The sequence below is a fragment of the Ammospiza nelsoni genome, chromosome 15, assembly GCF_027579445.1.
Source record: "Ammospiza nelsoni isolate bAmmNel1 chromosome 15, bAmmNel1.pri, whole genome shotgun sequence".
Lineage (NCBI taxonomy): Eukaryota > Metazoa > Chordata > Aves > Passeriformes > Passerellidae > Ammospiza > Ammospiza nelsoni.
Genome location: NC_080647.1, coordinates 6,695,225 through 6,716,888, shown reverse-complemented (window position 1 = coordinate 6,716,888; position 21,664 = coordinate 6,695,225). Strand labels below are relative to the sequence as shown.

At 46.8% G+C, this 21,664-nt stretch overlaps 2 protein-coding genes across 3 annotated transcripts in view; one reads left to right on the top strand and one right to left on the bottom strand.

Moving 5' to 3' along the window:
- LOC132080012 (integrator complex subunit 6-like) overlaps positions 1 to 7,009 on the top strand; it is a 49,802-nt gene extending 42,793 nt beyond the window's left edge. For both annotated transcript variants that reach the window (XM_059482969.1, XM_059482970.1), the window contains 7 exons: positions 735 to 950; positions 1,428 to 1,551; positions 2,085 to 2,227; positions 2,884 to 3,115; positions 3,724 to 4,116; positions 5,481 to 5,574; positions 5,996 to 7,009. In XM_059482969.1, coding sequence (XP_059338952.1) covers positions 735 to 950; positions 1,428 to 1,551; positions 2,085 to 2,227; positions 2,884 to 3,115; positions 3,724 to 4,116; positions 5,481 to 5,574; positions 5,996 to 6,095 — 1,302 coding nt within the window. In that variant the 3' untranslated portion in view covers positions 6,096 to 7,009. The remainder of the gene's footprint in view (positions 1 to 734; positions 951 to 1,427; positions 1,552 to 2,084; positions 2,228 to 2,883; positions 3,116 to 3,723; positions 4,117 to 5,480; positions 5,575 to 5,995) is intronic.
- Positions 7,010 to 16,726: 9,717 nt separating this feature from the next.
- On the bottom strand, positions 16,727 to 21,370 carry MMGT1 (membrane magnesium transporter 1). The gene is made up of 4 exons (XM_059483100.1): positions 21,250 to 21,370; positions 20,693 to 20,745; positions 19,771 to 19,874; positions 16,727 to 18,836 (listed from the first exon to the last, which is right to left on the bottom strand). Exons 1-4 carry the CDS (start codon positions 21,329 to 21,331, stop codon positions 18,674 to 18,676), a joined length of 402 nt encoding a protein of 133 aa, XP_059339083.1. The 5' UTR covers positions 21,332 to 21,370; the 3' UTR covers positions 16,727 to 18,673.
- Between the last annotated feature and the right edge of the window lie 294 nt (positions 21,371 to 21,664).

Below are 21,664 nucleotides of genomic sequence, written 5' to 3'. Positions count from 1 at the left end.
CTGTCCTTAAATTCAATTTCCCACAGATAATGAAGCAAACTGTGCAGAGGAGGAGATCTGGGGGAAGTGGCTTGCAATCGCAGTGGGTTCTGGGGTTTTGGTTGGTTGGGTGTTCTTTTTCTTTGGAGGTATTGCTAGTGGGTAAAAAAAACCTTAACTCTGAATACAGTTAGAAGTTAATACAGTAAAATTCTCTGTAACTGTAATAAGAAATCTGTGCTAATTGGAGAAGTGATACATTTTTAGAAATGTACTCATAAACCAGATTTCTGTTGCAACATTTCTCCCTTATGTTGTTACAAGCATACAGGGCAAACCTTAGTTCATAGGTTCAAAAATAAACTGAAATTTTATTACTGTATCTGAATAATACTTTTGTTTTAAATGCAATTTTATTATAACCTCAGGATCCTACCTTCCATTTTGTTTTTTCTTTCCATTTAAAGATGGTTCTTCAGGACACAAGAGAGTCACAGACTTGCAGCAAAATCAGGGAATATTCACAGACCTCCTACTGGCATATAAATTTAGATACACTGGCTAAATATTTTTCCATATGCTAGCACATTAGGATTTCTTTATGCTTGAGATATAATCTATGTAATCCAATGTATCCCTGGGTAGGTAGCAGGGAACTAAATTTGTAGTTTTATTCTGCTAATGTACTGTGTGTTTTGTACTGGAAATGTGCAATGCCTGCTGATTCTTTAACTCACGGTGTGATTCCATTTTAGACAAAAATAGAATCGGAACGGATAATAGGTTCAGTGGGTAAGAAAGTTCCACAAGAAATTGGAATAAAAGTGAAAAATCACTCCAGTGGCCTCTCCTTGGTACACAGTAGGGATTTTAAACAACTGCTGCAAGGGATCACTGGGGAATCTCCACTGAGACTGTCAGAAATGAATGTTAAAGAATTTGCTGGATTCCACATAGGACTTTTAAACAAGGTAAACAGCACTGTGATCTTGCATGACTAAGTAGTTAATCTCATCTGTTTTATATGTGTAACTTGTATGGATTTAGTGTAGAAGGAAGTACTTTTGCTGAACTGTGATGAGTACAGCGTAGACATAAAGAGGTAGAAAAGTAAATGCAATTTTTTTGCACTTGATTCTGGGACACTGTTTGAAAACCCCATGGTAGTAAATGAAAATTGCTGTGTTTTAAGTGCCAGTCTCTGCAAAAGACAGCTATTGTTGTTCATCCACAAATTAATGTGCTTACTCTTAATGGAGCTGAAAGCACTAATGCTGAATAAGGTCATGTTGAAAAGACAGCCACTGAGCTGCTTGTATCCAGTTATGAAGGTCTAAAGTTGCTTAACATCTTTTAAAAGTTAATGTTATTATAGTTCTTAGTGGAATTTCTCCATGCATGAGAACTGATGGATTAACTGAAAGTTACTGATTTTGTTACAAAACTAGGATTTGAAGCCACAGGCATTCAGAAATGCCTATGATATTCCTCGTCGCAGTCTTCTAGACCAGCTAACGAGAATGAGAACTAATCTTCTGAAAACACACAGGCTTATCTTGGGGCAGGATGAAGGTAAGGAATCACAGTTCTTCATTAACAGTTTGAAGAGAATACAGCTATTTTTGTTATTTCTTTAAGGTAGTGGATCTTGATGTGGGGCCAGAGGTTGCCATTGCATCTCTTGCTGAGTCAGACAATGTCCTTTTTTTGACTCTGAAGGGGAAGGAAGGATATCTTTGCCTTCTGTCATGCAAGATGTCATGCTGGCTTTGAAATTTAAAAATAAATTCCATGGGAGAGCTTTCATATTCACCAGGGTTCAGTAGAAATGTGTTGTAAAGTGATGGGGGCTTAGGGCAGAGAAGAGCTTGCTCTGTTTTTTCTGAGGTGCTGGTGATCTAAAGATGCGGTTGTTGGCATAGAAATTAAGCTTGCTTATTTTTTATTCTTCTTCTTATTGGGCTTATTTCCACAATTGTAGTCTTAGCTCATCCTCTGTAGTCAAAAGAAATAATCAGTTCAGGTTCTTAAATGCTAACATTTGAGGCATGAAGTTTGTATTGCCTTAATTTTAAGACTAAATTAAGAACTCTTTTCTGTTGCAGACTGCCTTCATAGTGTTCCTGTTGCTCAGATGGGAAATTACCAGGAATACCTGAAAATGATGCCTTCACCTCTTCGGGAAATTGACCCAGATCAACCAAAAAGACTCCATACATTTGGCAATCCATTTAAACAGGACAAGAAGGTAGGAAGGGCCTTGCTGCCTGCTGTTCCTTTGTATTTAATGCAACTTGAAATAATTTGTGTGTAGGGGGATAGAATATAAGAAAATAAAGATAGTGTAGAAAATAATCTTATCCCCAAGGAGTTGCAGCTGGGCCAATTATCAAAGATTAGGAACAGGCCTGACTTTAACAGGCCACAGCTGTAACCAGTGAGAAGAAGAGTACTATAAAAGAGTGGGTTGGTTGGTTGAGAGGGGAACTGAGTCAGTTGGCTGCTTTGTGAAGAAGAAAGAGTCAGTGCTTTGAGGAGCTGTCCATGAGAAACACCAAGAAGGTGTGGAACTTACGTGATAAGGAGACAGCAGTATGGAACCCCTGCAATACGATGACAACATTTGTGCATAGAATTTCTACCCCACAGCAACAATATATTGCTAACCTTTGCAGCCTGTGGAAGGAGGGATATCTCCCATGTGGTCCAAGAGGAACGTGTATGGAATTGTGCTGCTTTACGGAGTGGCACTGGGCTCTCTCTGGTTACATTGGGTGTCTCTGTTCTGAGAGCTGTCAAGTGCTCTGAAAGCCACTCGAGTCTGAATGCAGAGGGACTCAACTTGGTGGATTGGTGAAACAGTTGCTGCTTTGTGCTGCTACTGATATTATTACTCCTTTCCAGGGTATGATGATAGATGAGGCCGATGAGTTTGTGGCCGGGCCCCAGAACAAGATCAAGCGTCCCGGGGAGCCGAACACGCCGGCGTCGCTGAAGCGGCGGCGCAGCCTGTCCCCGCTGCTGCGGCGCCCGCAGGCACCGCCCGTCGTCACCAACCACGTGGGGGGCAAGGGGCCCCCCCCTGCTCCTGGCTCCCCCTCCTACCTGAGCCTCAAGGGAGTCGCAGCTAGTAAAGGTATGCTGGGCTCTGGTGCAGCAGCTCGGGTGGTGGGGGGATCTGGGGAGGAAAGGAAAAGGTTCTGCCAGCGCATCCGTGCGTCGCTGTTATGTGGGAGTGGGTTTCTTCTGTTGGCTTAGGTGAACAGGTTTCTGCTACAGCTAATGAAATCTGAAATTAAACTGTTTGGTGATAGAAAGTATCTCAGATCAGCTTTTAGTTTTTCTTTGTGTATTCTGTGGTGAAGAAGGAAAGTTAAAATACAGTTGTTTCCTTTCCCACAAATAGGAATTTTCATACCCACCTATTGCAGCAAATGGAGTCAGAAGACAACTCTGTTAGCTGGGTTAGGGAAAGAGAAGGAACATGTGATTTTACTTAGGAGTCATGACATTGCACTAAGAATACAGAACATGGTGACTTAACAGTAATGATAGGGCATGCAGCAGTTAGTCCAGTAGTTATTCCTTTGGTCACATCCACAGCTGAATAAAATATTGGGATGTTGTCCAGTGCTGTCAGATTGCTACACAGCACTTCAAACAAAAAGGATACAGAACTACTTCTCTTTGCTTCTTTTGATGCTGCACTTATGCACCAGTAAGATTTGTATTTTTCATTTGTAGATACCAGTAACAATGTTGTCCAAGATGGCAATGGAGAGAAGAAAGCAGAAAACTGTCAGTCAGTGGAAAAGCAAATTGATGGCTTGCCTGTGCAAATGGCTCCAGTGGTTCCAGCTGCTGTGGGAGAGGATGAGATGTTACCCAATGATTTAGACTCCTTGCCTGTTGAGTTCAATTGCTTAAGTGAAGATGGGTTGGATCACAAACCTGGTACCAACGCACTTGTTCGAGGGCCTGTGAATTACAGTGTGAGTGGAGATGACCAAAAGCGGGCCATGGAGTCTACTTCTGAATCTGTGCCAAATTCCTTTAAAATAACACCTACCATGTTGGAGGGAAGCAATGCTGACATCAAAATTAAAGTGATGAAAGAGGTTCGCAAACCTGGAAGAAGTAAGTTACTTGGATTTCTTTGTTTTAGTAATATATATTATATGTGGTGTGAGAGAGAAGACTTTCCTGGAATGAAGGAGCTATTTTCAATATACACACAACTCAGATTTTGAGTAATTTCTGGTTGCTCATAAATGAGCAATGGAGGGGCGAAAAAGGAGGAGATGCTGGGCAGGTGAGTTGAAGTTTAGACTTGTGCTTGGAAGGTTGAGTGCCAAGGCACCTTGGTTTGCCCTTGAAGACAAGTTAACTGGTGTAAGAGGTGCCCTGTAAAAACAGCACCTTTCAGAGGTTTTGGTTTTGTTAAAAATGATCTAATGAGACTGAATACTCTGCCTTAGGCTGCTCCTGTGTACACAAAGTGTACTTGTTGCTCTGTGTCCATCAAAGCTCCCTTTTGCAGGGCAAAGACACATCTCTCTAAGGCTGTGCAGCTTGGAATATGCTTGAAAAGGGATAGTAACAGTTTATAGCAGAGTGATTTTTTTTTTTTAATTGTGAGACTAATTAGTGATGAAACACTAAAAGTTGCAAACTCTTAAGAGTCCAAGACTAAAAGTGACAGTTTGCAAAGTGGGCTCATCCAATTTTATACCAAATTCATGCCTGGTAAATGGTGATGCAGAGTGAAACTGTTCAGTGTGAGTCACCTGTCTTGCTGCAGAATTCAAGCTGTCATCAGAGAAAGAAGCTAAATTGTAGTGACTTGAATATGTAATTTGTTCAGAGGTCTCACCATTTGTGCTCCCTCTGCTTGCTGCATCACTCTGAGCAGACTCTTGATCACAGCACCATAAATGTATTCATACAGGGGTCAGTTATGGGAAATAATGAAACGATGCTGGTTTTAAATTTGTTGCCAATTTATTATGTCCAGTTTATTCTTTTGCAGTGGACATATTTACCTTGTACCAATGGGACAGTGTTGTGCTCACACTAAGAGTTGATAATTTGTCTTTCTAGAGATGTAATGGCATCTTGTGCTTGCAGAAACAATGGCTTCAGGGCCAGATCAGGGTTTGGTGGCCCTCTGTGTGTAACTGTGATCAGGGAAATGGGAGGCTTCTCTCTACCAGCCTGCATTTGCTGAGAATAAATGTTCCTACCTGCTGCTTTTTAAAGAGAACCTTAATCTTTGGTGTCACATTTGAATTCCCAGATCATCAGTGTTACTTTAAGTTATTCTGTCACCTGTGTTCTGCTCTTAAAGCTAGTGCAGGTGCTTTTCTTGCCTTATGTGTTTTATCATACAAAGATACATGAAACTGAGCTTTGTTTTTCCTTCTTGCCTCTTGAGCTTTTCTGCAATTTTATCTGCAACATTCATTTTTAATACTTGGTTGAATTTTTATCTCTTTTTTTAGATTATGAAAAAATATTTTCTCTTCTTGAGGAGGTGCAAGGACCTATGGAAATTCAGAAGTATTTCATTGAATTTGCTATCAAGGAAGCAGCAAGGTTTGTATAGATAGAAATGACTCAGACTCATAAATTTAGTATTGATTTAGATCATAGTAGTAAATAATAAACTATCTGTGCTAGTATTCTGATTTTCTCTTTTGACATATTTAAATTATAATTGTTTTAGTGGTCAAACTACTGTTACATTTTTATGTAGTGAATGACCTTAAAGTTTAAATATGAATTACAGAGATAACAGGTTGTTCTTGAAGACCAACTCAAAATATGAGTGGGTTGGGGAGAGGCAGATGTAGTAAATTAAAATTTTTAGCCATTCTAATGCCAGAAATAAAGCAAGCTCTTCCCTACTGGAAACAGAGAGCCTCTGGGAATGTGATTTGTCATGGCTGAACATTCTTGAGTGTTCAACTGTATTTTTGGAATAAGAAATTTATATTACTCTCCCTCTCTTCTACAGGTTTAAAAAACGGGTCTTAATACAACACTTAGAGAGAATACTAGAGGAACTAGATTTCACCAGCCCACCCAACAGAGTTAATCATGTCAACAGCAGATAATAATGAACCGGCCAGACCAATGCGGACCAGGAACGAGTTTGCTGTGCCACAGAAGAGTGCAAGAGGACGAGGCTGCTGCCCTCACCATCTCGGCAGTCAAGTGATTTTACTGTCACAGTCTGAGAAGAAGCAGTGGAGCTTTAACTTTAAGAGCCTGATTCGGCAGAAGCTGGGCTATAACCTTAAGGATTTGCTATGAAAGGTGTGGCTTTTTCCTGTGGAGGGTGCTCTTTGCTCAACAGGCGGAAGAAAATAACCGTTGCTGCCCCTCCTGCAGGTGATGAGAATTTACTCATTTGAACGCTGTCATTAGACATTTACGTGCTATAGGCAGCAGGTTGCACTAAAATGGGGCACTGTCAAATGCACACACTGTCTGCATCGTGGAGAGAGCCCGTGTGTTCCCAAAAAAGCCCTCCCAGAAACACCTGCACTGGTAAAATTGCATGTTGCCACCACAGAGACAAGGGTCTTTTTCCCAAGAACTGCTAGCCATGCCTTTAAACTTGAGATTCAGTGTAGATTGAGAGTAAAGAAACTGCTATTGTGTTAATGAAAGCTAAAGACAGCCCTGTGACTGTTACCACCTGATGGTCACTAAACAATCTACCTCAGACTCTCTTCTGTTTTGTCTGCAGACATTATGAAAGTGCACCTGAGGCTTCCCAGGTCCCCGACTTCAGTTCTCTTTCATCCTGTGAGGAGGACGGAGATTCTTCAGGTGGCCTTGGCACACGCTGTGCTTTGGAAGCACTAAAAGGAAACGCTTTTAAAAAACGTGTATTTTAATGTTCATACAAAAGAGATTATTTTGAACAGTATTGTTACCAGATCACTAATTTGATATTTTAACTGTATAAATTTTTTGGAACATATGTATATATAAAATAAACCATTTTATTAATTTTTAAGAAGTGCTAATCTGAGGAGTCTGTAGCGGGCAGCACTGAGTTCCTCCAGTTGTCTGTTACCAGCAGACTGAGGATATTTTTGTAAAACCAGCTGAACCTGGTCTTTCACATCCTCAAACACAGCTTGTGGTGTTAGCTGCAGAATGTGTTTGTACCCTGGAGCAGCTGCCCAGGTGTCACTCAGCTTGGCCTCTGGGGTGCACATTTTTACTCACTTTTGAGGGCCCTAAGTTCCAGTTTACCAAATCCTTGGTTACCTGAGCTGGTATCCTCTCCTCTGTTCCTCTTAACTATTTTGTCCAAAGGCAATTCCATAGATGAGAGAACATACAAAGAAGACTGAAGCCACCTGTATTTAATTTTTTTTTTCTCCTTAAAGCAGTACAGTACCAGTAATGTGCCAGTATGAAGTGGCTCTTGGGACGAGTGTGTATTTTCAGTTGTTTGCTCATAACCTCCTCTGATCCTCTAACAGCTTTCTTTAAAAGACAGGTTACAGTTGTGCTCGTGCTGACTTGTGCTCTTGGCCTAGTATTGGAAATATCCCAGGGATTCCAGTGGACTGGTCAGGCAGGGAAACAGATTCTCCTGGTGAACCTGTACTTCTCTGTTCCTGCTGGTATTTTTAGTACAAACCAGCCTGTGAGACATCTTTTCCATCTGCTCTCAAGCAGTGGCCTTGGTTTCCTTGGAAGATGCAGTTTGGCCATTGGAATGGCACCAGTGAAATCCAAGAAGGAAATGAAATTCAAGAAGGAAATTAAATACAGCAGCAGCAAATCTCTGTCACAGTGGATATGAATGAAGTGACATAGGAGAAGACATTACTAAAATATGCCCTGATTCTTAGAACTTTTATTCATCTGTGCAGATGAATAAAATTGAATATTTATTTGAAAACCCCACAAATACCTTGAAATGATGCAAAGGAGGATTTACTCCTTCAAATTTCACATGGCAGCTGTTTGTCACTGTGAGGGACATCCCATGCCAAGTGTTGGACTCTTCTAAGGGATTTTATTTACAGAGGGTCAGATATACTGTGCAAACCTCGTTGTAAAACAGCCTGGTTAAATGCATCAAGTTGCATGTAATGTGCTATTCTTGAAATAGTAGGTGATAAGAGGAGACAGATTTCTTCCATATTGTTAATGGCTGTTTCAGTTTTCATCACTGATTCCAGAGACACTCACTTGGTCATTGTGTGTCTGAGCAAGGGCCATATTTTTCACCAGTGACCTTGGCAGTGTGCAAATCTGCTCTTTGGTGGGATGCAGTTGGCTGCCAAATCAGCTGCAGGGAGCTGGAAACTTCCATGCACTCCTTTGGAATCTTGTCTCAGAAGCTACAAAATATTCAAGTGCAAGCAGTGGGAATTTTCCCTGACCTCACCATTATTTTGTCTGAATAGATTGAATTTGAGTTAGAATATTAGAGCAGCAGAGACCATACAGTGGACTGGACATGAGTTTTCATAAAGAGGAAGGAAGATGTCCTCAGGGGTTGTCAGTGCAGAGATGAAGAAAAAGGAGCAATAGCAGCTGATGAAGAGCACACACAACCCTGAATTCCACATGGAAATGTTTCATTTAGGAGGCAGCACAACTGGTTTAAGAAGATTCTTAACGGAGAGAATTCCTTGTGACCAGACCCCAGTGCTGGATGTGGGTGGGACATGCCTTGGACAGGCACAGTCCCCAGCTGTGCTGGCACTGCAGGGACAGCCAGGAGAGCTGTGCTGGTGTCAGGCCTGGCCTTTCCTGGGACAGAGCACAGCCCAACAGCAAGAGCTGTGTCCCCAGGGCTGTGACCTGGGTGACAGCTGAGCCTCTCACAGCAGGAGTGTCCCTCAGCAAGGGCTCAGGAGAGAGGATGGCTCCACTGATGCATCCTGGAATTGGAAGCCATTTGTGCTTTGCTCAAACTTATATTTTTGAGCTGTTGTTTATGTGAGGTTGAAATAATGTGGCACAGTTGAATGTTGGGAAGTAGGGGGGAAATGCAGCTCTATGCTTCCAGTACAGAGGACTGTAACAATCTGAACAAATTTAGCATTTGCCTTCCTTGGCTAGGAAGGGTTGTGAGGTGCTTTGGAGCCTGGATACCTGTGCAAGTTCTGCTGCACCTGAGGGTTTTCTGACCCTCTCTTAATTAGGCCTCCTCAGTGTATGTTACATTTATTTTTTCCCTTGTAGACATCAAGGGTTTTTCCTCCTAAGCCCTGCAGCTCCCAGGCTGGTCACTGTGGCAGGTGTCTGTTGGGTGCTGCTGTTCCCACTTTGGGGGTGCAGTGCATTAATTTTATTTATGTGTATTCTTGCCCAGGTTTAACCAGCATCAGAGAGTGATTGTCATCTTCCAAAATAGCAGCTGCAGAGCTGTTACTGTGCTGTGGTCAAGCAATTTTATGTCTCCCTTTGCAGGAAACTGTTAAAAAAAAAAAACCTCAAACCTATTTTTTGGGGTTTTTTTTTCCATCTGGTAATTTTCTTCCTCTAAACTGCCTGGCTGAGATGGCAGCAGCATAGGCTGTTGAGTTTTCATTTCTTTTGGTCTGTTCTTTAGTATCTACTAAGAAACTTCTGATGGAAAAATACAAGGAATGCATTACCTAACAGGAACAAACGGTTAAAAAAACCTGTAAAGCTCAACTACAGTGTTTCATACCAGCAACATGGCAACATCACACCTTTAGCAAATGGACTTGAGAGTGCTTGTCTTGAGAATGTGCAACCTAGTTAAGCAGAAAACAAGGCCAAAGACACTTGAGATCTGGCAGACAGGAGGTTTGGCAGAGATCTGAAGGAAGGATGTTAGTCACTGGAATTAAAAGGAGCTGCTGCTTGCAGGTCTGCAAAAACAAGTTGAAGTCTATCCTAAGTGGAAAAGGAAGAAACTGGAGAAGAAGAATGCCTTGGGATTTAGCAAAAATCTTCTGGCCTGCAGGAATTGTTAAACTGTATTCTAAATCTGAATCTTGAGGTCATTTCAAGGAGAATGGACTAAACAAAAAATGTTGAGCTTTCCTGAAATTATCCATTCAGTTGAGCTGCAGCCTGGCTTGTTGTTTCATCCCTGAAAAACTGTTAGCTTGGCTTTGGTGTTTTTCTTGTCTCAGTCTGTGATGTGGTGTTGTCTCTTGATAATGGCTAAAGTGTGCCAGGGGAGCCCTGTGGTTGTCCATGGAGCTGGAAATGCAGACAGGGGCTGGAAAAGGCAGGTGCAGCTTGTGTGCTGTGGGAGGTGGCTCAGTTTCCCCTCTTCCATGTCAGAACCTTCATTTAAAAAGTGCACAAGATGCTTTTCAGGGCTGGGAGTACAGATCTGATGCCTTGAGCAGCTGATTACTCAGAGTTCAGAGGATGGATGTGCCAAGGAAGGAGTTAAATTGCTGTACAGCCTCATGGTAAATGCTGGAGGATGTTTCCATAGGCAGTGGAAGAACTGAGCTGCATATGCCTTCACCCACACAGCTCTGCCTGGGATGGGGACTGCTGGTACCATGTAAGGAAAATTGCCCTTCACCAGGAGCTGGGAAGTGCTCAAAGCAGCTGCATATTTCTTCAGATTTTGAGCTCAAGATGAAGCTCTCAAACAATTTATATTGAAGTCCAGAAGAATAGTTTGGCCTGGGAAAGGTGGTGGAATGAAAACCTCAGATGAGATTTTTGCTGAAGATGTGATGTTTTTGAGAGCCTGGGGAAGTTTTATCTTCACATCTGCAGTGGGAATTGATGGCTATTTCCTAGTCCTGGACCAAGTCCAGCTGCAGTGGAAGTAGCTGGATCCTTGGCACTTGTGTGTGCTTGCTGTCATCTCCATCACTGTCACTCCTCTAATGCAAACAGTCTTGCATAATGTCCCTTCAAATATCAGACACCTCTGGCAATTTGCTGAATCCCAGTGCTCCAGTTGCCACTGCTGAGCAGCTGGTAGGAGGGACAGAGCTTTTTGGGAATGATCCCCATGGTGTGTGCTCATTTACAGAGTACTTAGAGGAGAGCCCTGCAGGATGCTGAGCAGGAGGAGAGGGTTATAAAGCATTTTGGTAGTTGTCAGGGCAAAGCTCTTTTTGCATGGTCAGCCTGTTTCCTGTCTTTTACTCCAGAGTAGCTGTATATTTTAATGTTAAATTGTATTTGTAAATATTTAATATGTAGAATATATCAGAGAGGTGCTTTCTTTTGTAAAGGATGGAGTTGGGAGACCTCCCCCCTTGCTTCATCTTGCAGCTGTGACCATGTGCTTGTGCAGAGGTGGCCCTTGCAGAGAAGGATGCTGGGCTGTGCTCAGGTTTCCACAGGGAGGGACTGCTCTGGAACCACCCCAGGTCTTGGGTCAGTGGCAATAGGCAAATGCAGCTGATTTTTGCTGGATTTGTGGAAATGCCCTTGCTGTTCCTTGAGGTGGTGGTAGCAGTGTGAGCAGTTCCTGCTGAGGAGGCTGTTGGGTATTGGTGGTTTGAGCAGCCACAGGTCTGGTCAGGGCACGCTGCTCTAGTGGCTGCCTGATCCCTTGGCACTGGGTGTCTCAGGGATCAAGGGTGCTTTCCTAAGTAGGACAGAAATAAAAATGAGCCCTGTTCCCCAAGACTAGAAAGTGATTAAAAAAAAAGGCATTTTGCTGATTGCAGATGATTATAATGCAGCTGTTCGACAGTGACATCCCAGCCATGGAAAAATAACATTGATTCTTTGAGCTGTTTTCCAGTCTGCACAGCATATTAAAACCCTTCATGCACAGCTGGCACATTTAACTTTGATTATGTTGTTGAAGTGACTGATCTGAGAGCAGCCTGGATCCCAGTTGCTTGCAGAATTTGAAAATAAGATTGTTCCAATTCATCTGCAGTTGGTTATTTTGGAAGAGAGACAAGCTATCTTGAGCACTTTTAGGGCTGCTAATTAAAGTCTTGTGGCTCTCCTCTGAGAGTGCCTTTAAAGATGGATGGAGGGACTTACCCAAGGTCATACAGTGTGTCACTAACAAAGATGATTATAAAATCTGTGCCCTAATTTGGTCTTGCACACTTGAATTACTTCCCTGGTGCAGACAATCCCACCACAAACCAACTGGCTGCTGGGCTCTTGCACATGTCAGTGGGCTCCTTTCTCCCTGTGCTTTCCCACCTGCCAGCTGGATCTGGCATGGGAGCAGGGTGAGGTGGAGGCAGGACAGGCTCCCTGCACCACACAGAGGTGGCTGCAGTGGGTGCCTTTTGGCTGCAAGTGTGCTTCTGGGGCTGGAAAAAAGCAGGAGCTTGGAAAGGAAGGTAGGAGGAGTGTAGACAAGCTGCCCAAGCCTTTTGGCACTTGTGGTAGTGCTGCCTCTTTGTTAAGAGTTTGGCTTCTGACCTGAGCTGCTCCAGCACCCTTCCTTTCCCAGCTCGGTGGAAGAACATTTTGAAATTCCACTGGCATCTCTGGGCTCAGGGCTCCTCCCTCTGCACACACAGAACTTAGAAGCTGCTCTCCAAAATGATCATTAGTGGAAGAGGAGCCGGTGGGGGACTCGGGAGCTCGGGAAGAGGCTGTTTTAAGTGTATCCCATCCATCAAACCCTCCCTCGGGGGTTCTGTCGGAGAGCAGGAGTGCCAGGAGCTGGATGTGGGCAGGGCGTGCCGGGGCTCGGTGGGCTGGGAGGGTTCTCACCGAGCTGCGGCTGCTGCGGCAGCGCCTGCGGCTCCAGCGGGTGAAACGGGGCCACAGCGACTCCTGGGAACCGCCTGTGAATCCCCGCAGGAAAGGCAGCTCTGGTGAGTCACGGCCCCGGCTGCCATGGGAAATGGTTGCTGGATAATAGGTTGAGTGGTGGTGGTGGCTTTGCTTCACACATCAGGACCCTGAGGAGGCTCTGACCTCGTGGGGCAGCCAAAAGCTGTTTTTTGTCTGGGTTCCAGGTGGCCAAAGGTGAATTCCTGCAAATGTAGATACAGCAGGCCCTCCTTCCCAGGGTATGCCTTCCACCCCTGGACCTGGTGTACCCACTGTTGTAGGGAGAAGGGGTTGTGAAGGTAAGGAGATGAAAAAAACAGCTTTTTCTATGATAGGAAAGCAGAAAGAGGTTGAAAACCTTTCCCTGTTATGTTCAGGCATGAGGTGGGAGCTCTGAGGGACTGAGCAGTGCTGAGTTTGGGAGGTTGGTGCTGTGCTCAGTGTGAGACTGATGTGGGGCCCTGCAAGGCGGTTTCTGCTGATGGTGTGCTCTGCTCTGTCTGGAGGTCATCTGTCCTGACTCACTTCTTATTTCACTGCTCCTGTTTTGACTTGCGCTTCAGGTCTGCCCCTTTCAAGCTCTGCAGCTGCTGCCTGAGCACAAGAAGCAAAGGCAGAGAATAAAGTGCCTTGAGACTCCCCTGCCCACTGCTGCCATGCTGGGAGACAGCTCAGGCTGTTCCCATGGTTGTTTGTCCTCCCTGCCAGCCCAAGGCAGCAGCATGGTCATGGCTGTGCTTGGCCACCAGCAGAGTGGGGTTTTTAACCAGCCCTGGTGCACCCTGTAGGATATATGGGGTATGTAGGATGTGTGGGTCCCTCCCAGGGAGATGAACATGAGCCTCACTCTGCTGTGGATTTCTCTTTGTGATCTGAAGCTGCTGTATTTAAACAGGCAGGGAAGGAGTAGCTGGCTCCAGCTTCAGAGTAGTGGTGGTGACTTTGGAATGGTGCCACCATCTCCAAGGTCCCTCAGCAGGGATCTGTGTGTGACAGGAGGCTGTAGAGCAGCATGGTGGCCTTGGGCAGGGAGGGGGCATTATCTGACCCCTTCTGTCCCCTCCATGTGCTTTGCATTGTGCTGGGGAGGTGGGGGCCCACTGGGAGCTCCCCAGGCCTGTGGGTGCCTTGGAGGCTTCAGTCATGGCCGTGGGAGTGACAGCCTGGAGTGGGTGTGGGGAGCAGGAGTGGAGTCCCTCTCTGGACTGCCTGCCAAACTGGCTGCTCCAAAACTGCTCTGGGCTGTGTCCTGTTCTGTGCACTTCTGTGTCTGGGATGGGGAATAAATCACTGCTTCAGCCTTTGCTGTGCACAGAGGATCCTCCTCCTCCTGCATCCTGCACTGGAGCAGAAACCTCCTGGGGTAGGGACAAGGGATTCTGGAGCAGCCTGTGGCTCTGGAGACATCAGCACTGGCTTTTTGTGGCTGGTGCTGAACTGCTCTAAAATGCACAGCAGAAATACCGTGGGGGAGAAGGGGAATATTTTCTTCCCTTCTATTATTTCTTTTTTTTTCTGAAATGCAAAGTGAAATGCCCCTGCAGCACGGCCTGCCTCAGGCAGATCCTGGGGAAACTGGTTCAGCCAGCACCAGTCTGGGCAGGGAGGGCACTGCCAGTGCTGGGTGCTCTGCCTGGCAGCACTGGGGTATGAACTGGGAATGAACATCCACATCTCTCTGTGTGTGGGGCTGTGGGTTCCCCAGGACCACTGGCATAGGGTGAGCCATTGATAATCCAAATGTCACCTTTTTTTTTTTTTTTTTCATCTCCCTTCCTATTAGAATGGCCTGGGAAGCTGTGACACCACACAGCCTGGGTCCCTGCCAGGGAGCCCTGGGGCTTGTGTTCCTGCTCACACTGCCAGACTCCGGCTGCCTCGCTGCTCTGTGAACTCCCATTTGCCTTTCTTGGCTGGAAAAAGGATTAAGTTAGCAGGACAGGAAAATTAATTAGCTGCCATTTTAAGGATGTAGCTTTCATCGCAGTCCGGAGTGTTTGGAAATGGCATTGTGTCACTGGGACCAAGCTGGGGTTGATTAAAAGGCTTTTACCTGCTGCAATATCAGATTTATTTCCGCTAGGGTTCTGCCCCTGGTGATTATGGCTTCAAGGTGAACCTCAAGGCCAAATCCAAGGAGTGTTTTGCCTTTGCTGTTAGTTCTGGCTGTGGAAAGCTGGTACCAAAGTCTTTTCTGCTTGTTTAACATTCCAAATAGCCTTGCTTTGCCCTTCCCCTCTGCAGGCAGCCTGCCAGTCTGGCACAGCATGGCTGGGACAGCAGGGAACTGCAGAGCTGCAGCTTCCCTGCCCGGCTGGGGGCTTCCCACTGGGAGCCTGGGGGCAGCACCGTGGCCCTGGAAGCTCTGGGGTGAGCCACAGCCTTCCCAAATTGTCTGGTGGAAAACTGCTGCTGTTGGTGCAGGTGGCAAAAGGGAGCAGAAATGGTGCCACTCTTGGTGGGGGGCTGTACCCAGCTGGAGGCTGTCCCCACAGTCATGTCCTTGCTGGAGGTGTCAGAGATGGAGAAGGGCAGATCTGCTGCAGTGTGGTGAAGTGTGACAAAACCCAAACCATGAGAAGCGAGTGATAAGGAAGCCAAAATCATTTTAGGGTTAGAAAGTAATAGTAATTCCCTGCTTTCCTCAGCAAGGGAGACTGTGGGTGCTCCAGAGCACCTGGAAGGGGCCGTGAGCTGCCAGCTTTCCCGAGAAAGCTGTGCTCCACTTTGGGCAGCAGTGGGGACATGGAGCACGTGGGAGCAGACTGCAGCTTTGGCTCTGTCTGGGACACACAGAGGGGACACATCAGATGTGTGACCAGGAGGGATTTCCACACATGGTGCTGCAATTCAGCCCTCACTGACCTCTAGAATCAGTGCTTCTGCCAGCTGCACTCCCATTCCAGCCTCACACAGAAGGGTTGCACGAGTGACAAATCTCCAACACAAACCGTGGTCCCCATGCCTCCACCTGCAAGGGTGTAAATGATTCCTGCCCCCCTCAGCAATTCCCCACTGAGCTCTCATTGCAATAGTTCAAAAACCCAGCAAAATGAATGCAGATTAAAGCTGCTACTTCAGCAATGAATGGAAATTACCAGCACATATTTTTTATTTTACTATTTAATGTAGTAGAAATATCAGGGCTTGTAGCCAAAGCAATTGAAGATGTGACGGCTGTAAATGTGCATTGGGCGAGGCTGGAAACTCTCCAGTCTAATTCAAGAAACTCTTGGCTCCACTCTTGCTTTGCTTTTGAAGAAGAGAAGCTCATCTGTGAAGAAGCCCATGCTGCAAGGTAAGCACGAGGTGGCTTTGGGAGCTGGTGAAGGTGCCCCTTCCCCAAACAGTTTCATTGGTGTTTTCCCCTTGTGTGCTGTGCTGGGTGCAGAGCTGCAGCAGCACAGAAAGCAGATGAGGAGTGAGTCTGCTGCTCTCTCTGGTGCAATCCTGATGGATGTTGTAGTTGAGCAAACTCCTCCAGTGCTTTGCTAACTTTTCAACCTCCCCCAGTGGAAAAGCAGAGCAAGGAGTGGAAAGTGATCTTGCTCAAGTGTAGGATTTTAACTATCACCCGCCCTGGGAGCAGCCTCAGTGTTTCCCCCAGTGACTGTTGCAACACCAGACCTTGCAGGAGCCTGTCCCTGTGGGCTGGCAGGGTACATTAGCACATGGCAGAAAAGCCTTTACTGTGGTTAAACTGAAGACAGAAAATATGTCAGCTCTGCCAGAGAGGATGACGAGGAGCCTCAAAGGCAAGCAGATCCCCAGGCTGGTAATATTTCCCTCCTCAGTGTTTTACGCAGCTACTTGCAGCTATTTTGATCCCCCCCTTCTGATCTTATCTCCCAGTAATGAGCACCAGGCCAGACAGCACTCTCACACAGAGCTGCCATAATTAAGGCAATCACTTCATGTCAGTGCTGGGCAGTCACTTTTAAATAGTCACCCACCAAGGATTTGCTGCAGCAGGCTGCAGGATGATCAGAAATAAACAAACAAACACTTTAAGGATATCAATTTTTATTTGACATTGTGAGATCAATAAGAAAAAATAATTTGTACAGCTTTGTGATAGAACTGCTGCTGCTTCAGAGTGAGGCTACTCCTCACCAGAAGGGCCCTGAGGCAGCCCCAGGGTGCTCCCAGCAGGGCCTGCTCTGTGCAGCAGGTGATGTTCTCCCTGTCCCAGCAGCACCTCACACCTCAGGCAGGTCCTGCAGCCTTCCAGCAGCACAAATGAGGCTTCTCAGTTGTTTTGTGTAAGCAGCTCTGCTCTAAGGCCCTCTGCAAGGGGTTCAGTGCAACCACGGCTGCAGAACCCATCTGTGACAGTGCTTACTGAGCTCCTGCTGTGCTTCTCCCTCCCTCTGCTAATTCTGCCTCTCCTCTGCCCCACGAGGTCACCTGGCCTTGTTCAGCCTCCCCTCAGTGCCAGCCCTGCTCCCCAAGGGAGCAGCTCTGTCCCCAGTGAGGGATGACCCAGTACTATTTCTGAGGCCTTTGGTGCTGACACCAGCAAGAGGGGAACCAGGACACTTTAGGAACTCATCCTGCAGCTCAGATGCTTTCAGCTGGCAGAGGAACCCTTTTTAGTCAAACCCAGATGCTTTAGAGTGATTGTAGAGCAGCAGCCATGGATATTGCTCGAGCACTGGGGCACCCACTCCATAGGACGGGCAGAGCTAGAAAAAGAGACTTGGGTTTACACAGTATTTTTGCCAAGCTTTTTGCCTTTGACAGTTTTTAACGGTTTTAAAAAAATACCAAACACAACTCAACAGATGCCAGGACAAAAGGCTGAGTTCCCACTGTGTCAGTGAAACATCCTCCAACCAAGCCAAATTTTTGCTGGCCCCACCAGTATCTCACCCTACCCTCCCTCTGCTGCATCAGGGAGGTGAAAAACCAGACCAAGAGAGATTTTAGCATTGATTCAGCCCCTGAGGGGGGATAAGAATTTAGACATAAGTAAGAGTTAAGGACAGTATGATCAGTTCTAATACATGAAATCAAGACAGTAATATTAAATCAACGAGGGGCTCAGCTGGAAAAATCAAGGTGGAAGGCTCTGTTGGCAGAAAAGGGGTGACTGTCCTGGGTTAGTGCCAGCAAACAGAGCAAGCTGCTGGACCCTACCCCTGGACAGTTCTTACTGATACTTAAATATGAAGATAACTTGGAGGTTGTACCTGGTGCCAATGCCATGTTCAGCACGTACACAATGTTCAGCATTCCCCAGTTCACAGCTGGAGAATGTGGAGTGTGAGCTGCCTTCCCACACCAGCACCAATCACAGCCACAGCCCAGGCAGCCTGGGGCAACTCACATGAAACAAAGGAGGGCAACGAGGAAATAACATGGTAGTGAAAAACCAGGAAAAAAAGAATAACCCTTCACACAACTGTTTTTCAGCATTATAAAAAAAATAAAAATGAAAGCAATCTCTTTGAGTTCCCCTGCCACACCGTGCTGGTGTCCCACAGGCATTCTAGGATCAGGTGCTGCCCCTTTTTCTGCTGTTCAGTGATGAGTGCACACAGCATTTCTGAGGGGATCCATAGACTGTAGTGCAAGCAAACTGAGAAAATAAATACACTCAAACATTCCCTCCTGTCAAAGAACATTAATTGCAGGAAAAACTAGCTTGCTTTTTGTTTTAACTGTAGTTAAGTTAGCTGCAACTCATTTTAATATCTGAAATTTTGAAGATGTGTTTCACAGCATAACTGTAGAATTTACACTGCATTGCCAATCCACAATTCAGTCATTCTCATTAACAGTGTACAAAGAAGGTCATTAGTTTATATATATATATTTATATATATATATATTTTATAAAGTCTGGAAGATCAATATAAATACTGCTCCAGAAATTAAAAAAAGTGTTTACATCCCCGACTTGAATATTACATCTCAGTGTCCTGGGTTATTGGTGTCATCTGGAAAAGTCTTAGCGGCGCAGAGGTTCAAGTTTTCGAAATTTCAGTGCCGAGCTGGATGACAAAGCATCTTGGTTTGAAGAAGAATTCACTGTGTCTGGGGACTGGAACAACACTCTACCACGATGATTAAATACATAAAAAGATGGATGGTTCCTTAATGTGTCAAATGTCCTTCAAAATAAATGCAAAAAGCCAAGGTTAACACTCTCTCAGAGCGGGGATTTTAGAGCAGTCAGTCTGGGGCCTATTGACTTTAGAGTTTTCAATCCAAACTCGTGCTTGCTTTTAAGTTTCCTAAACTAAACCAGTGGGGAAATACACAGTTGTGAAAAAGCCCACAAGATGTCCACGTGACAAACTTCCCCTTCCTCCCTGGAGCCCAGGGGCAGCCTGTGGGTGCTGCTGCAGACACACCACGTGCCAGCCTTTGTTCAGCTGTCACTGGTGTCACCACCCCGATGGTGCTCAGCTTTCCACCCCACTGGGAGCCTCATATCTGAAATATCAATTATGTGACTTTTTCACTTCCCATGCTCCCCTGTGGTTTTGGAAATGGCCTGAGAGGCAATGTCTGCCCACCCAATTTCCTGTCAGAATCAGAGAATATTCTGAGCTGGAAGGGACCCACAAGGATAATGAGTCCAACTCTGAAGTGAACAGCTCATAAAGCAGCTGAACCTATGACCCCGGCATGCTCTAACCAACTATCCTCTTCAAAATCTTGGCCCAAAATCCCTTATTTTCTGAAAGTCTTTCAGATGTCCTGCCTTGAATCTGCTGTGTGAGACTCCAGTGAGTCAGACTTGCAGTCTGAGACCGTCTCCTGACAGCAGGTGGTGATTCCTGAGCTCCACTTCCCACCTGCACATTTCATTCCTCTACCAAGTCTGCACAGCAGGATTTCACATGAGGAAAAGCAAGAAATTTATCTGATTTCTACCTGTTACCTAACTCTCCCTAAAACTCAAGGCACTGTTGGCTTTTGCAAGTGTGGCTGTTCCCCTGGGGCCACTGCCTATGGCACGCATCGAGCTAAAGATGAGTGATTTCAGTTTGGACAGAGAAGCAGATACCAGTGTGTACAAAAAGAAGAAGTAAAACATACTTATTTTTGAGTTCTGAAGTGGCATCCATGTCTTTAAACTCCCCTGCAATATGTGCTATCCCATAGCAGGTGACTGCAAAGGCCAGCAGAGTCTGCAGGACTATCTGCAACAGAGGGAGCACAGGGCAACACACACATCAGCAGCTGTTCTGCACATTTACCAAAAACCTCAGCTTTCACACAGCATCTCTGCTGCTTTTCATCCAGGGGCAGCAAACAGAGGTGGGCAATCCAGCAGTGGGGCACCTGAGGCACAGGAGAAATAAAATTCCCTCTTATTTGCACAGCAGAGCTCCAGCTGCCCCTGCACAGGTTGGGGTTGCACCAAGTGAATTGACTCACATGGCTCCTCAGCACCAGCCTGAGACCAAACCCTGTGTTCTGTGCTCTCCAGGACCCAAATTCCTGCCAGGAACACGTGCCTGCCTCTCCTGGGCACCTGATCTCCCTGCCCTTCTGATTAAGCAGAGAGGGAACAGATAAGTGAAGTGGAAATTTGAAAAGCAAGCCAATAAAGTAAATAAAAGCCCCCTTCCTGAAGCAGGTTGTGCTGGGATCAAACAGCCACACTGGATAAACACGTGCCAGCCACCCAGAGCCAGGAGGTGCAGGATGTTTATGCTGCAAAGGAGGTCATGGATGAAAAACCTCTCTGAGCTACATCCAGGGAATCCTGGACAAGATGCTCAAGGATTGTTTAAAAGAGAGGAAGGTGTGGATCTGGGGTTTGGTTTCACTGACAACTACAATACACTCAGGAAATTGAGATGAAAGACATGGTTCTTTCTGGTAGTGGGAGCTCCAGTGAAAATGCAGCTTAAAAACTGCTTTATCCTTTATACTTGCCTAGCACATTAAGAGGAAGCAACTGAGAGACTAAACCACCCCACAGTCACACCTTTCACACACGGCAAAAACTTACATCTATGGGCAACGTTTCATCTTCCTTTTCTGTCAACCTCATGTAAGAACGATCTACAAAACAGAAACACAGGCACGCATCAAACACTCCGTGCATGCAAACAAATAGCCCAACAACAACAGGAACCCCCAGAGAAACGGCTGCAGAGCCACGGGGCAGCCTGACCCTGCCCGGGCCGCCCCCGGTGCCGCTGCTCCGGAGCGCGGCTCATCCCCCCGCAGGCAGCCGGGGGGCAGCGGGACGGCAGAGGCCAGGCTGAAGCCGCGACCCGGCCGGGGCAGCTCCCCCTTCCCACCCTCCGTTCTCCCCTCCCTTCCCGGCTGCTGCGGGCCGAGCCCCGCGCTCTCCCAGTGGGCTCCGCTCTCCCCGCAGCCCGGGCCGGCCCGGCCCCGCTCTCCCCGCAGCCCGGCCCCAAGGGCAGGGCCGCCCCCGCGGGCGGGCTCGCCCCTCAGGACGATGATGATGATGCCGGCCCGGCCCGGCCCCCGCCCCGGGAGCTCCCCGAAGGCCGCGCGGCGGTGCCGGTGCCCCGGGGCGCGCCCCCGGCGGTGACTCACGCTGCGCCGCCGAGAAGGCCGCGTGTGCCAGGGCGAACAGGCCGAGCCCCACCAGCCCCTTCCACACCGACCCCGCCGCCATCGCCGCCCGCCGCCGCCAGGGCGCCCCGGCGCGCGATGATGGCGTCACCCGGGGGGCGGGGCCAAACCGCGCCCGAGCATAGGGGGCGGGGCTTCAGCGCTAGGGGGCGGGGCCAGGCCGCCGCTTTCCCACGCGGGGCCATTGATAAAATGCCAGGGCGTGGGTGGATCCCGAGGTCCTGAGGACAAGGGGTCCATCGACCCCCCGAACAGGCCCCTTCTCTCCATCAGACCCCTTCCAGCCGAAAACAGAGCGTAGGGTCAGTGGTACCCAAGATAATTCCCACTTTCCACGTGTTTAACCTCAAAGCTTGAGAAACCGGTGCAAGCAAGA

Bases quoted from the DNA above. Each gene is read 5' to 3' on its own strand.
- MMGT1 (XM_059483100.1), bottom strand. From the start codon at position 21,331: ATGGCGGCGGGGTCGGTGTGGAAGGGGCTGGTGGGGCTCGGCCTGTTC. The intron at 20,746-21,249 runs GTGAGTCACCGC...TCTGTTTTGTAG, and splicing joins GGCCTTCTCGGCGGCGCAGC to ATCGTTCTTACATGAGGTTG. The intron at 18,837-19,770 runs GTATGTTTTACT...TTTATTTTGAAG, and splicing joins ACTTCAGAACTCAAAAATAA to GACATTTGACACATTAAGGA.